This window comes from Gopherus flavomarginatus, chromosome 1 (genome assembly GCF_025201925.1).
Source record: "Gopherus flavomarginatus isolate rGopFla2 chromosome 1, rGopFla2.mat.asm, whole genome shotgun sequence".
In the NCBI taxonomy this organism is placed as follows: Eukaryota; Metazoa; Chordata; order Testudines; family Testudinidae; genus Gopherus; species Gopherus flavomarginatus.
The window spans coordinates 96,658,144-96,671,432 of record NC_066617.1 but is presented as its reverse complement, the minus strand read 5'-3'; the positions used below and the strand labels follow the sequence as shown (position 1 = coordinate 96,671,432).

The window sequence follows — 13,289 nt, the reverse complement described above, 5'->3', positions numbered from 1 at the left end:
GTTTCCAGCCTGGAAACACAAGCACTTCCCTCTTCACCCAGGGGGAATGCAAAGTCAGGCTAGTAAATCTAACACACACAGATTTCCCTGACTTCTTCCTCCCACCAATTCCCTGGTGAGTTGCAGACTCAATTCTCTGGAGTTCCCCACTAAAGAAAAACTCCAACAGGTCTTAAAAAGAAAGCTTTATATAAAAAGAAAGAAAAATACATAAAAATGGTCTCTCTGTATCAAGGTGACAAATACAGGGTCATTTGCTTAAACGAAATGTTGAATAAACAGCCTTATTCAAAAAGAATACAATTCAAAGCACTCCAGCAACTATAGACATGTAAATACAAAACAACAAACCAACTTTGTACTCACAACTTGGAAACAGAAGATTAGAAAGCAGGAAATAGAAAAAATCCTTCTCATAGCTGAGAGGGACAGGCAGAAGACCAAGAACAAAGGACTCACACACAAACTTCCCTCCACCCAGATTTGAAAAAGTCTGGTTTCCTGATTGGTCCTCTGGTCAGGTGCTTCAGGTTACTTTTTTTTCAGGTGAAAGACACATTAACCCTTAGCTATCTGTTTATGACAGGGGTATCTTAACAGTGTACAGTTTGTGAACATAGGTAATTGATATCAATCCATGTAATGCATCCACCTCTGGGGTAGTCACAACAGCCATTCTGCATCAACAAAAACCACCAACGTTATTATAGGAAGAGAATTGAAAAATGAGCTCCTAGTTGAAATTTAAGGGGGAGTTTTACATAGACAGAATGTAATGTCCTAAATTGGAATTTGGGCAGGTCATCAGGTTTAAGACTCCTCTTGCAAAAAGTGCCAATGAGGATACTTATTATCTGTAATTGGTGTAAAGACAGCATTTCTAAATGCATAGCACTGCTAGGAGGCATTGCTCCAGTAGTGATTCAGAGCATAGACCATCCTTTACCAAATTACTAATTACTTCCTGCAGCATTTGTATTTTCCTTTGAAGTCTCCCATCCAAGAATTAACCTGGCCTAACCCTGCTTAGATTATACATTCTCATGGCATGCGTAACTGCAGAACCCAAACAAGCCAACTTCTATCCTGAATTAACCCTATATCATCCCCTTGACTTCAGTGGGGTTGCACAGGATGTAATGCAGCTCAGACTTTGGCCCAGGATGCCAGCCCAGGAAGATGTTAAATTTTCATTTCCCCTCCGCAGAGGAATTAACCACTTTGGTTTTGTGCATCCCCTACTTTGGATGTGTAAGAGTGTGAGAGGCAGGGTCACAGCTGCTGTGACAAAGCTGGCTTTATCCCTTAAATCATGTTAAAGTCTGTAGCCGTATTTCAGCTGCTTGCTAGCTATGTACCAGAGGGATATCAGCCCACTTGCCTTCAGGACCCTGCTGCTCTTTAGTCACTTTATTTGAGGATGATATATCCACCATTTTCCTCTGCATTCTCCTTCTCTTTCTTTAAGAGTCCTATTTCACAGTAATCCTCGCTTTGGCTGAGCAAAGCTGGAATCCCTTTTTCCTTCAGGGCTCATCAGTGCTGCTGGACACCATCCAGAGGTAGTGAGTGGGTGGTTGTCTCCTCTTCCCTAGGGACTATTACTGAGTGTTACTGTTAAATTAGTATGGCAGTAGGGTGGAAACAAGAAGATCTGAAAGAAACACTGCTCCCAGTTAAAGCCTCTGTTGTTTTCCCTGGCCCCCTAGGGGCAGTTGTGCCAGGCATGGTGGAGATGCTGTTTTACTAGGGTGGTTTTATTTCTTTGCTTGCAGAATTCCTGTTTGAGTGTCTCTTCTGCACCAATGAAATTCTCCTCTGGTCGGTTTATTGCTGCCTGCTGCTCCTAACTGAGGAGCGGCTTTTCTTTTCCAAGTGTCACACAGTCTATGGTAGGTCCCAGTCCTTCCTAACCTGTCAAAATTGCTTGAGTAATATCACATGGACACTGAGGATGTAGCTGGGGTTTCAGAACCTTTTACTGCAAGGTCACTGGTCCCAGATTAGTAGTAACTGAAAATTATTCCAATACGATGCTTGTCTGGAGACTTCCATGACATAGGTTTATGGTGCCTGAGTCCAGTTCCTGGTGGCCACTTGTCCACATTACAGAAGCCACCAGCACTGTTGACATTAACTGGCATCTTGCTGGCAGTCTCTACAAAGATGCCAAGGACATAGGAAGACAGAAGCTGAATTCACCATTAGGGTATGTCTATATTTGAACTGGGAACATGATTCCTGACTTGTGTAGACATACCCACCCTAGCTCTGCTCAAGTCAGCACCTAAAAACAGCAGCGTGTCTGCACCGGCGCAGGCGGTGGCTTGGGGTAGCCACCTGAGTGTGTACCCAGAAGAGTGGGTGGGATTGTACTTGGGGTAGATACCCTAAGCAGCCGTCTGGGCCACCAGAGCCACACTCCTGTTTTTAGGTGCTAGCTCAAGCAGAGCTAGTGCAGGTACATCTGCGTGAGCTTGGAATCATACCTTCCAGCTCAAATGTAGATGTACCTTTACAAGGGAAGCTGAGGCACGTTGGCAGGGAGCAGAGTGTATGGGGAACGTTTTGCTGCCACTGCCTATGCCCTGCCAATGTCAGCAGATCCTCCAACCCCCACTCCCCTTTGAAAATTCATCTCCCACCCCCATCATAACTCTTCTTGGGTTTTTGGTGTGTGTGTTAAAATCTCCCTGATGACATCTCATGAATGCATGCCCCTCTGCAGGCATCGAATCTGTGGTGAGGAGCCTGAAAGGGATCCTGCAACTGAATAATGTGGAGCTGCACAAGCAGGGACTCTTGCTGTTCACTGAAATACTGAAACGGTAAGGGACCTCCTGCTCGCTCACGCGTCACTGAGTTGGAGGACATTGCGAAGGCAAGGGAGAGCACCTGTTCACTTAAGAAGGGCCTGAGGGCAAGTTTCAGATAAAACTTACTCATCCACATTTCATGCACCACTTCCCAAAACAACTGCCCCATAGTAGCTCCCTTGGCACTGTCAGCAGAGAACTGAGGGACTGAGTGAACTGTCCTCTCTGCCTTGGGAAGGACACCTCCAGGATAGGACAGAGGCACATTGGTGGGGAAGAGGACGGGGGAACCAGGGGACTGGGTCAGTGTATGTGAGCAGCTCGGCACTGCCTGTGCTGCTCTATACCTAAACCGAGAGCACAACCTCCAGGGCTTTCAGTCCAACACCCATCACCTGGATTGAATTTTACATAGAAACACTGGGCTGAATTATGAATTTGTTTCCCCTCACTCTTCTTTTGTGCAAAATAGGAGAAGTCACGTAGTGTCTGGCTTTAATTCCCCCCCTTATTTCTTTGCCTCTCCATCACTCCAGTATCTCATCCATTTTTTTTTTTTTGCTCAGTTCCCCAAGTTGAATTTCTGTGACATAATATTACAGTCATTCCTGTAAAAATAACAAAAAATGTGATGCTATTGGCACAAGATGGTGCTGGCAGTGCAGGATCCATCAGAAGGAGAGAAACCGGGACATGGGAAGAGAAAAGCTCTTTCTCAAAGTACACTTCTCTGCATTAGTCATTGCAAATGGAAGAGAGGCTAATATCTTGCCAAGCTAATGGCATTTTTGGTACAGTATGTGTTCTTGTTTGCTATGCTTTGAAGTACAGTGTTTCTTTCAGTTCATCTATTTTGTTCTGAGGAAAGGGATCCCATCAATGATCCTCTAGTTTTTTCCCCTTCTGCTTGCTGTCTAACTGAGGGTTGCTGCATTGCAGTAACACCTCCTCTCCCCCACACCACCACAGTCACTGGCCAAAGGGGTGGCTGAACACAGGAATCCACCCTTAGGAATCCAGTCACTTTTTGAAAGGGTCAGGTGGTCTGGAGTACTCAGCGCACTCCACCTGCAGGAGTGTCAGCGCAGGAGGAGCAGTGGGCAGCGTTTGGGACCCAAACAGAGATGCTGCCATTTAGACCTTTCCTCCAAGGCAAAGTTACATCATAAAGTGCCCTACTGCAGTGATGTTTGTGCCCCCAGTCAATAGGGAAGCATTTCTCAAGGGTTAGTGTTTCAAACAAGGAAGTGCCACAATACTGCAGGAGAAGCTCTTTTCATGGCGTTTCCAGCCTCTCTGGAAGCAGGGTATTTGTTTCTTTATTTAAAAATGTCTCTGTTCAGGTAGGCATTCAGATACCAGAGTAGCAAAGAGTCCTGTGGCACCTTATAGACTAACAGACATTTTGGAGCATGAGCTTTTGTGAGTGAATACCCACTTTGTCAGGTGCATCTATATTCTCCCACGAAAGCTCATGCTCCAAAACATCTGTTAGTCTATAAGGTGCCACAGGACTCTTTGCTGCTTTTACAGATCCAGACCAACACAGCTACCCCTCTGATACTAGGTACCAGAGTGTTGAGCATGGTGTGAAATCCTAGGTAGGTGAGTTCTTTCTCTTGTAGAGAGGCTGTTTGTCCTGAAGTTTTCAGACCAATGTTTGCTGATCCAATCAGTTAACCATCCACACACTTAGGTTTTTCTCCAAACCTTTTGACATTTGCCTGTCGTGAATGGTGCTGGGATCCAGCCATAACAGACTCACAGACAGCATGAATGTTTTGCTTGGAGACTGCATGAAATCATTGGAGAGTCACTATCTAAGTACAAAGCTAGGACTTTGCTGCGTGACATCTGGTAGCATGGCCTGAAGCTGCAAGACTTAGCGTCTTTTGGGGAATAAGGACAGAACACTGAGATGGTCTTATTTTTCATACTCTCTTTTCAAGCAGGGGTAGTCACAAAGCTTTACTCATTTGCTCTTTGTTTCCCCTTCTCAGGCAACCAGTGGAAATCAAGTTATTCACAAATCTGACCATGTGTAAAGATGCCATTGGTGTTCTTGTGGAGGCAGTAAAATGTCCGGTGCTGGAGGTAGCAGTAGAGGCTGTGAAAGCTGTGGCTGCTATTCTGAGGTAAGCAGGAAGGGGTCTGATAGGTTTCTTTCAGAAGAGATTTATTTTGGATGTGACACATCTGTCTTATCCATATTGGCCTCTTCAGATCTACTCCTGTCTGTCCAAATCCATCACAGTTGCTTTCAGTCCAGTTACAGACTGAAGGCAGGAGTGAGTTGGTGAAGGTGTGCTACTGTCAATCAAGTCTTTCTTCATGCTGACCGTGCTACGACATGTGACCTTCTTGGGAGTTTTGTCTTTAGTGGGGAAAGTTCAGAGGTTTCTTCCAACTCCCAGCTGCTGTCGTTCTTTCTCCCTGTCTCCACAGGAAGGACCACTTGAGCTGCCCCCCAGTGCAATATGTAGAGTTGCAGAAACTGATTGAGACTATGCTGAAGCGGTGTGCTGACCTATCACTGCCACCCATTAACAGGAGGCCCGCTGTAAGTCAAGGAGGACCACTGCTGCTTCTCAGCAGGTCTTGCAGATAATGGCCTTTGTATATAACTGGCATATGGATGCCGCATACACTTACACTTTCCCCTTTTTCCATGAGTGATGGGTAGCCCTCAGGGATTCCTGCAGTTTCCCTTTATTCTTCCTCCTCTGGAAAGGCCTCAGTTCCTCTCTGATTGAGGAAGGCTGGGTATTGGTCCCTCTGGAGGCCATTCTTGCTTCTGCCAGATCAATGGAAATGTGGGGAGGTTTACTAAGAAGTGGTGCAGGGCTGAGTTTCCTCCCTCTATGTGCCTTCAGCTCCAAAAGAGTTCAAGCTCCCCATGTTCAGGCTCCTTCACAGAATGCTTCCTCTTTCGTGTTTATTACCAGTGATGTTCCTCATTCTGCCTTAAACTTAGAGGGTCACATTCCATGCGCTGTGACCCCCCTCACCAAGAGAGCTACCCGCAATCATTTGGATTGCATATCCGGTTCTCTTCTCATGAAGGGGAATTGGGCAAAGATCCAGAGGTGTATCTGAGGAGGAGAAGCGATAACAGGTGGCTGAACACAAGCACAAAGGTTAAGAACCCTGTTTTAGATCTATGTGCACATGGGTTTATGTCACAGACGTGTCTATAATAGAAGAAGCACCTGGTTGAAATGTAGGGTTGTGCAGGTAGCTGCTGAATTTTCTCTAAAAGAATTTTGCATGGTCTGAATCATGTAGCATCTGTTTTTTTTGTCTTATCTGATGGGGGACTATGAAGTTGTTTCATGCTGTTTGGTTAGACCTTAGATGTCAGTCTATTTGCTTTTCCTGAGCTATTAGCTCCAGATGCACTAGTGAATCACTAATAGAGGGGAACTGGGCTGTGGAAAAGAAACCAGGGACTCAGGGAAAGCAGAAAATGGTTATTATAAGGTGGAATTTGTTTCAGCATCAAATCGGAAAGTGGCTCATGGACACGCAGTTTTCAGATTGCTCAGGCACCAATCTGTAACGGTTCTTAAATGTTGTCCTTTCGGAGAGAATTCAGAGAAGAACAACTCAGAAGATTAAGGGGCTAGTGGGTTTGACTTATGAAGAAAGATTAAAAGAGCCATGTATATCCTTCCTCACCCAAATGACTAGCACCCTGGTCCTACAACTGAGGAGATGCAGGCAGACTCCTGTGCTTCCGTGAAGCCACATTGAAGTCATGGGACTCTGGGAACTGGGGTCTGCCAATTCAGTCAGCTGCAGGATTGGGGTCTAAGGAGGGATATAACAATCTACAAGCAACTTGAATGATGTAAACACTGAAGAGGAAGAGGAATTGTTCAGGGTTGTCCGAGAGGTAAGTTAAGAGAAAATTAAAGCTGAATAGTCTTCCCAGAGCAGTGATAGAATCTTCGTTACCTGAGCCATTTAAAACGGGACCAGACAGACCCATGGCAATATATTGCATTGTCCAGTGGGCAAGGTATTATCTAACAGATCTTTTCTGTTTCTGATTTCGATGAGGGAAGTGCAGATGGGTAATAACACTGAACAAAAAGGAACCCATCTGTGGATGAAATGAGTTTCACAATAGGTATTGTCTCACACCCCACCCCTGGTTGGTTAGATATTTTTAGGGGCGAGCGTTAATTTGTTTCACGTATAAACACAAGCTCTTGAGGACATGTCCCTGCTTCTGTCCTTTAATGGGGTGATCTTCTCTCCTCAATCTCTCAGAGTCACCTGGGGCACAGCACTCAGAACAAAGCAGTTTTGCGACAGGGGCAGTTCCTGCTCAGTACTGTGGAAGGCTTCAGAAATGCTTGTAGGTGAGGAGATAAGGGGATTTCTGTTGGTTCTGGCTCTGTCTAATCAATTGGTGAGTGAATTCCCCCCTCCCACCCACACACCCTGTGCCCAGCTAACATTCCTTACAGTCTCTCTTCAGCGTGATGTGAAAGTACAGTATATGCTCTGTCAGCTCAACTTGTGGAAGGGCTGCTCTGTGGTGAGTCTGCCAGCTGTTAGCCAGATGCTAGAGCAGACAGAACTACTTAGAGGGATCCTTTAAGCCACTAGAGTGAATGTATCCAGTCAGTGGAGATCTCCATTCCTCTGTGATTCAGCTGCTGGACCTGCCGGCCAGAGGCTAGAGATGATCTTTTAAAATTAAATGTACTGGTCAATGTAATGCTCTCGAAACTGGAGACTCAAGTTGCCTGTTTAGCCAAATAACATGTAAACTGGAGGAAGTTGCAAAGTAGAGTCCCTCTCATGGTGACTTTACCCAGATCTGGAGAAACTCACTTCTAAGGGTACGTCTACACTACAGGATTGTTCCAATTTTACATAAACTGGTTTTGTAAAACAGATTGTATAAAGTCAAGTGCACGCGGCCACACAAAGCACAATAATTCGGTGGTGTGCGTCCATGTACCGAGGCTAGCGTCGATTTCTGGAGCGTTGCACTGTGGGTAGCTATCCCGTAGCTATCCCATAGTTCCCACAGTCTCCCCTGCCCATTGGAATTCTGGGTTGAGACCCCAATGCATGATGGTGCAAAAAACAGTGTCGCGGGTGATTCTGGGTAAATGTCGTCAGTCATTCCTTCCTCCGTGAAAGCAATGGCAGACAATCATTTCGCGCCCTTTTCCCTGGATTGCCCTGGCAGACGCCATAGCATGGCAACCATGGAGCCCGTTTTGCCTTTTGTCACTGTCACTGTATGTGTACTGGATGCCGCTGACAGAGGCGGTACTGCAGCACTACACAGCAGCATTCGTTTGCCTTTGCAAGGTAGCAGAGACAGTTACCAGTCGTTCTGTACTGTCTGCTGTGCCATTGTAAATTGGCGATGAGATGATGGTTATCAGTTGTTGTGTACTGTCTGCCGCTGTCATGGGTGCTCCTGGCTGACCTTTGCTGAGGTCAGCCAGGGGCGCAAAGACAAAAATGGGAATGACCCCACGGGTCATTCCCTCCTTTTTGTTGTATCTAAAAATAGAGTCAGTCTTGCCTAGAATATGGGGCAAGTGTACTGGAGAACCAGTGTACTAGAGAGCACAGCTGCTCCGTGTCAGATCCCGCAGAAATGGTGAGCTGCATGCCACTCTAGGGGGTGCCCCTGCAACAACCCCACCCGTTGCTTCCTTCCTCCCTCAGCCCTCCTGGGCTACCGTTGCAGGGTCCCCCCATTTGTATGATGAAGTAATAAAGAATACAGGAATCAGAAACACTGACTTTTTAGTGAGATAAAATGAGGAGGAGGCAGCCTCCAGCTGCTATGATAGTCCAGGCAGGACATTAAACAGTGGGAGGGAAAGGAGTCCAGCATCCCGCTGCTATGATAGTCCAGGCAGTACAGAATTGTTTCTTTAGACATGAAAGGGGGGGGCTAATGGAGCTCAGCCCCCAGTTGCTATGATGAGGACGGTTACCAGCCGTTCTGTACCATCTGCCTGGAATAACCGGGAGACATTCCTATTTTTATCCAGGCGCCCCCGGCCGACCTCACCTGAGGCCAGTCAGGAGCACTCACGGGATGATGACAAGGATGGCTACCAGTCCTTCTGCATTGTACTGTCTGCCACTGGGGAAGGGAGGGAGAGGATGCTGCTATTCAGTGCCGCGGCACCGCGTCTACCAGCAGCATGCAGTAGACATACAGTGACATTGAAAAAGGCCAAGAAACGATTTTTTTCCCTTTTCTTTCATGGGGGCGGGGATTAAATTAACGAGCTATACCCTGAACCACCCCGAAGAATGTGTTTGACCCTACAGGCATTGGGAGCTCAGCCAAGAATGCAAATACTTTTCGGAGACTGCGGGGGACTGTGGGATAGCTGGAGTCCTCAGTCCCCCCTCCCTCCCTCCATGAGCGTCCACTTGATTCTTTGGCTTTCCGTTACACTTGTCACACAGCATTGTGCTGTGGACTCTGTATCATAGCCTGGAGATTTTTTTCAAATGCTTTGGCATTTCATCTTCTGTAACGGAGCTCTGATAGAACGGATTTGTCTCCGCATACAGCGATCAGATCCAGTATCTCCCGTACAGTCCATGCTGGAGCTCTTTTTGAATTTGGGACTGCATCGCCAGCCGTGCTGATCACAGCTCCATACTGGGCAAACAGGAAATGCAATTCAGAAGTTCGCGGGGCTTTTCCTGTCTACCTGGCCAGTGCATCCGAGTTCAGATTGCTTTCCAGAGTGGTCACAGTGGAGGCCAATACCGTTGATTTGCGGCCACACTAACCCTAATCCGATATGGTAATACCGATTTCAGCGCTACTCCTCTCGTCGGGGAGGAGTACAGAAACTGGTTTTAAGAGCCCTTTATATCGATATAAAGGGCCTCATTGTGTGGACGGGTGCAGCGTTAAATCGGTTTAACGCTACTAAAATCAGTTTAAACCCATAGTGTAGACCAGGCCCAAGAGAGAGAAGACTCTCCAGCTGCCTATTTAATCCTTGGTGGCTTCACTGAGATGCCAAAAGAAGGGGGACCCAGTACCAGTTCTGATGGTTTTGTGATGCACACCTGTCCCATTAGAAACTTGCCTGAGACCCACTAGCTCATTCCATATAGACCCCTGAACAGCTGTTGTAAAATAACAACCTCTGGTCACTACCCAAATTTGGTGGCTAAACTTGAACTAGTGGAAGATTTGTTTTAGTCTATGCTGAAACAATCTCTTGGTGCGGTATTAGGAGGTGCTGTGCTTCTATAATACTGTCTTGTATTGCAGTGCAAAACTGGGTTCATGGCCCTCATGATCATTAAATACCCTATGGCATTTTTATAAGATTTGAGGCATTAGCCCTGGTGTTCAGGCCAAATTTCAAACTGACTAAGTACATTTAACCAAATGATGATATTATCTCCTTGCCCTGCAGCAGGAATTCCATTTAATTCTTTCTCCTCCTGTGATACTATTGTGTAGTGTCACTGGCTCAAAATGGCTGTCAGATTTCATTTGAGACAGCTCATTTCATTGACTGATCTGTGCACATACAGCATGTGACATGCTCTGGGGTCCATCAGATTCTAGAAGTGTAACACACTGTAGGTTCTGCAGAGAGCAGGAGAGTGCATTCTCTGATGTCCATGTGTATGTTTCTAGGTTAGCTGTGGAATGTCAAAGCGACCCCTTGGCTCAGGAGAATGCTTTCACCGCTCCCGGCTCGGAGAGCGAGAATACTCTGAGCAGCTTCTCTGAGTTTCTGCTGAGGATTTGCGACAGCCTCTGCATCCCCATAGTCCTGGTAGGGTTAGTTTAGAACTCACACTGTCCTCAGGCATCAGGGGCACCCAAGCAGTAGGGATGCTTATGGGAGATTGTTGAGAAGAATTTGTGTGGGAGAGGAGAATTAGGGATAAACCAGTGCGTCAGCCTCATACAAGTGTAGCTGTGGCATATTCTGTCTCATGTTGAGCAATCCTCAGTTTATTTGGCTTATGGGAGACGGAAGAGAGAAGTCTAGTGTGTGTGAGAGGAGGGTGTATGAACTCAGAGCCCTGCCTGCATTTCATAGAGAGGTCTCCATACCAGGAAGTCTCTGAAATAGCACCCTACCTAAATGATATAATAAATGACAGATTTTGCCACTGCTGGAGGTGATGTACGTATGAACCACTCTCCCTATTCTCCTCTCTCAAGGCCTGCCACTGGCCTGGCAAACAACAGAACTTGCAAGTTCTTTGTCATCTAGGCTTATGCAGTATATTGATTAACCTGTGGAACTTGCAGCCGCAGGATATTGTTGAAGCACATAGCTCCATAAGGCAAAGCATAAATGTAAAAGAAGGAGCAAACACACATAGCTTTGTCCTGTGTTTCTTACAAATCAATTACTACACTCCTTGCAGACTGGTCCATAATGAGCAAAGCACTTAAGTTCTTATGTCCGTCTCTATTCAGCAAAGCACTTAAGCACGTGCTTAAGTCCCATTGCTTTGATGAACTGGGGCCTCAGTAGCCGAACATGAATACCATTTACTGTTATTCTGTGTAGAGTAAAAATGACAGTATCAGTCTTATGCTTCAGGGCATCAGCCTATTAACAACTGCAACCAGGAAGAATTTTTCTCCTTGGTGTAGAGACCACAGTTAGGAACAATTGTTCAGAGAGGGAAGTTGTTAAATCTGCCTCTGAAACACCTGGCATAGGCCACCATCTGAGGCAGGATACTTGCTGTCAGCAGTTTTGTTGGAACAAGGGCTGTTTGACTTCAGTCACATTTGCCTGGCTTTGTAACCGTGTGAGACTCTCTGAAAGATCACTGATTCCTTCAGTGTGCGCTTGCATATTTCTCACCACAAAGGCATACGTGCTGACTCCATGGGTGCTCTGGGGCTGGAGCATCCACGGAAAAAAATTAGTGGGTGCTCAGCACCCACCAACCACAGCTGTTTGGTCAGCCTGCTGATTAGCTGTTTGGCGGCTGGCAGGAGGTGCTCGAGGTGGTGGTGGAGTGGGGGTGGGAAGAGGCAGAGTGAGGCTGGGGCCTTAGGGGAAGGGGTAGAGCAAGGGCAGGGCACTGGAGGGGGTGTGGAGGGAGGGCAGTGCCTCAGGGTGGAGCAGGAGTGAAGCACCCACCCGGAAAAATGAAAGTCAGTGCTCGTGCACAAAGAGATACGGCATTTGCTTGCTCACCATTTCCTCTCCCCTCAGAAGCACTCAGAAAGGATTTCCAGCCCAGCTCTGATGGAGGTTTTCATATCCACCCTCAGCACCCTGTTCTCTGTTGTGCCGAGCATGCAAGAGAAATTCTCTAGGAAGCTGGGTATGCTGAACTCTGACATTGTAATTCACTGTGCTTCTTTACACAGTGAATAACCTGATTAACCTGGGGAACTTGCTGCTGCTGGGTCTGATTGAAGCAAAGAGCTTAGCAACATTTCACACAGAGCCATTTATTTGAGTAAGACTAGCATCTGCGCTTATGTTAACTAGGATAAAACCCGGGGTTAAAAACAAGTGCTGGGTGCTGGAAGAAGTGTACCCCATAGCATAGTACTTCAGCTAGCTCCGTTATGGGAGCTTTGTACTTTTCCTCTAAAGCCTCCAGAATCAGCTACTGTTGGAGACAGGAGATCAGACAAAGTGTTTTATTTCCTCTATATTGTCTGTCTTCTTTACCGCCTTCTGGGTCAGAGATGAAGAGGAAGTCACTCTCCCCCTGAGCTAGGGCACCTGGCAGTGCTTACTCTTCTCTCCCTCAGAGCCTGGAGACGTAGTGAATCACAGATATGCTTCTTCTCTCCAAAATCTGGAAAAATAATTTGCCCATGGAACCTAAAAGAGAATGAGCCTGGCAGATGCATTCTGTCTAGGGCGACCTGTCTTGTTTGCCAGCTGTTGCTTTGAAAAGCCAGGGATGATTGTTTGTTACAGGGGATCCTGCATTCTGTGATCTCATGATGTGTTTATCTTCCCTCCTGCTCTGCCTTCTCTCTAGCATCCTCTTCTTTCATCCGACTGGCACTGGAGCTGAAGGCCAAATTCTGCACTGGGCAAAGGTACTGTCCTCTATATTGAAACTAAACCAAGAGTTTCCATTTGAGAAAAGAGGAAATATCCTATTCTTGCAGCAGAAATAAATGCGAATGGATCTGAAATACGCTCTGCTCAGTTGGGCCAACACCATTTGCCTTCATTTGTTGAAAGACCTAAAAAGTAATTGAAAAGGAAAAATTAGATGGATGGAGGTGGGATGAGAAACTGATGGTGTAATGGAAAAGTGAACTCCAAATTTTGCCAGAACTGTTTTAAAAGATCCCCAGTAAGGAACATGCTATGCAGATTCAGTAGAATGGTGCTGCTGTTATGGAGTGATGACACTGGATGCCATGGAGAGGAGATGTTACAGCAGGTTCCATCTCACTGGAGCTGTGGCGTTTCAGGAACAGAACTTACCATCTGTATAAATATT

At 46.4% G+C, this 13,289-nt stretch overlaps 1 protein-coding gene across 2 annotated transcripts in view; it reads left to right on the top strand.

Annotated features, from left to right (window-relative positions):
• The window catches only part of MEI1 (meiotic double-stranded break formation protein 1), a 54,383-nt gene that overhangs the window by 15,629 nt on the left and 25,465 nt on the right, over nt 1-13,289 (top strand). For both annotated transcript variants that reach the window (XM_050953889.1, XM_050953899.1), the window contains 8 exons: nt 1,776-1,892; nt 2,729-2,828; nt 4,817-4,951; nt 5,262-5,376; nt 7,092-7,183; nt 10,477-10,618; nt 12,029-12,140; nt 12,816-12,876. In XM_050953889.1, the coding sequence (XP_050809846.1) occupies nt 1,776-1,892; nt 2,729-2,828; nt 4,817-4,951; nt 5,262-5,376; nt 7,092-7,183; nt 10,477-10,618; nt 12,029-12,140; nt 12,816-12,876 (874 nt within the window). The remainder of the gene's footprint in view (nt 1-1,775; nt 1,893-2,728; nt 2,829-4,816; nt 4,952-5,261; nt 5,377-7,091; nt 7,184-10,476; nt 10,619-12,028; nt 12,141-12,815; nt 12,877-13,289) is intronic.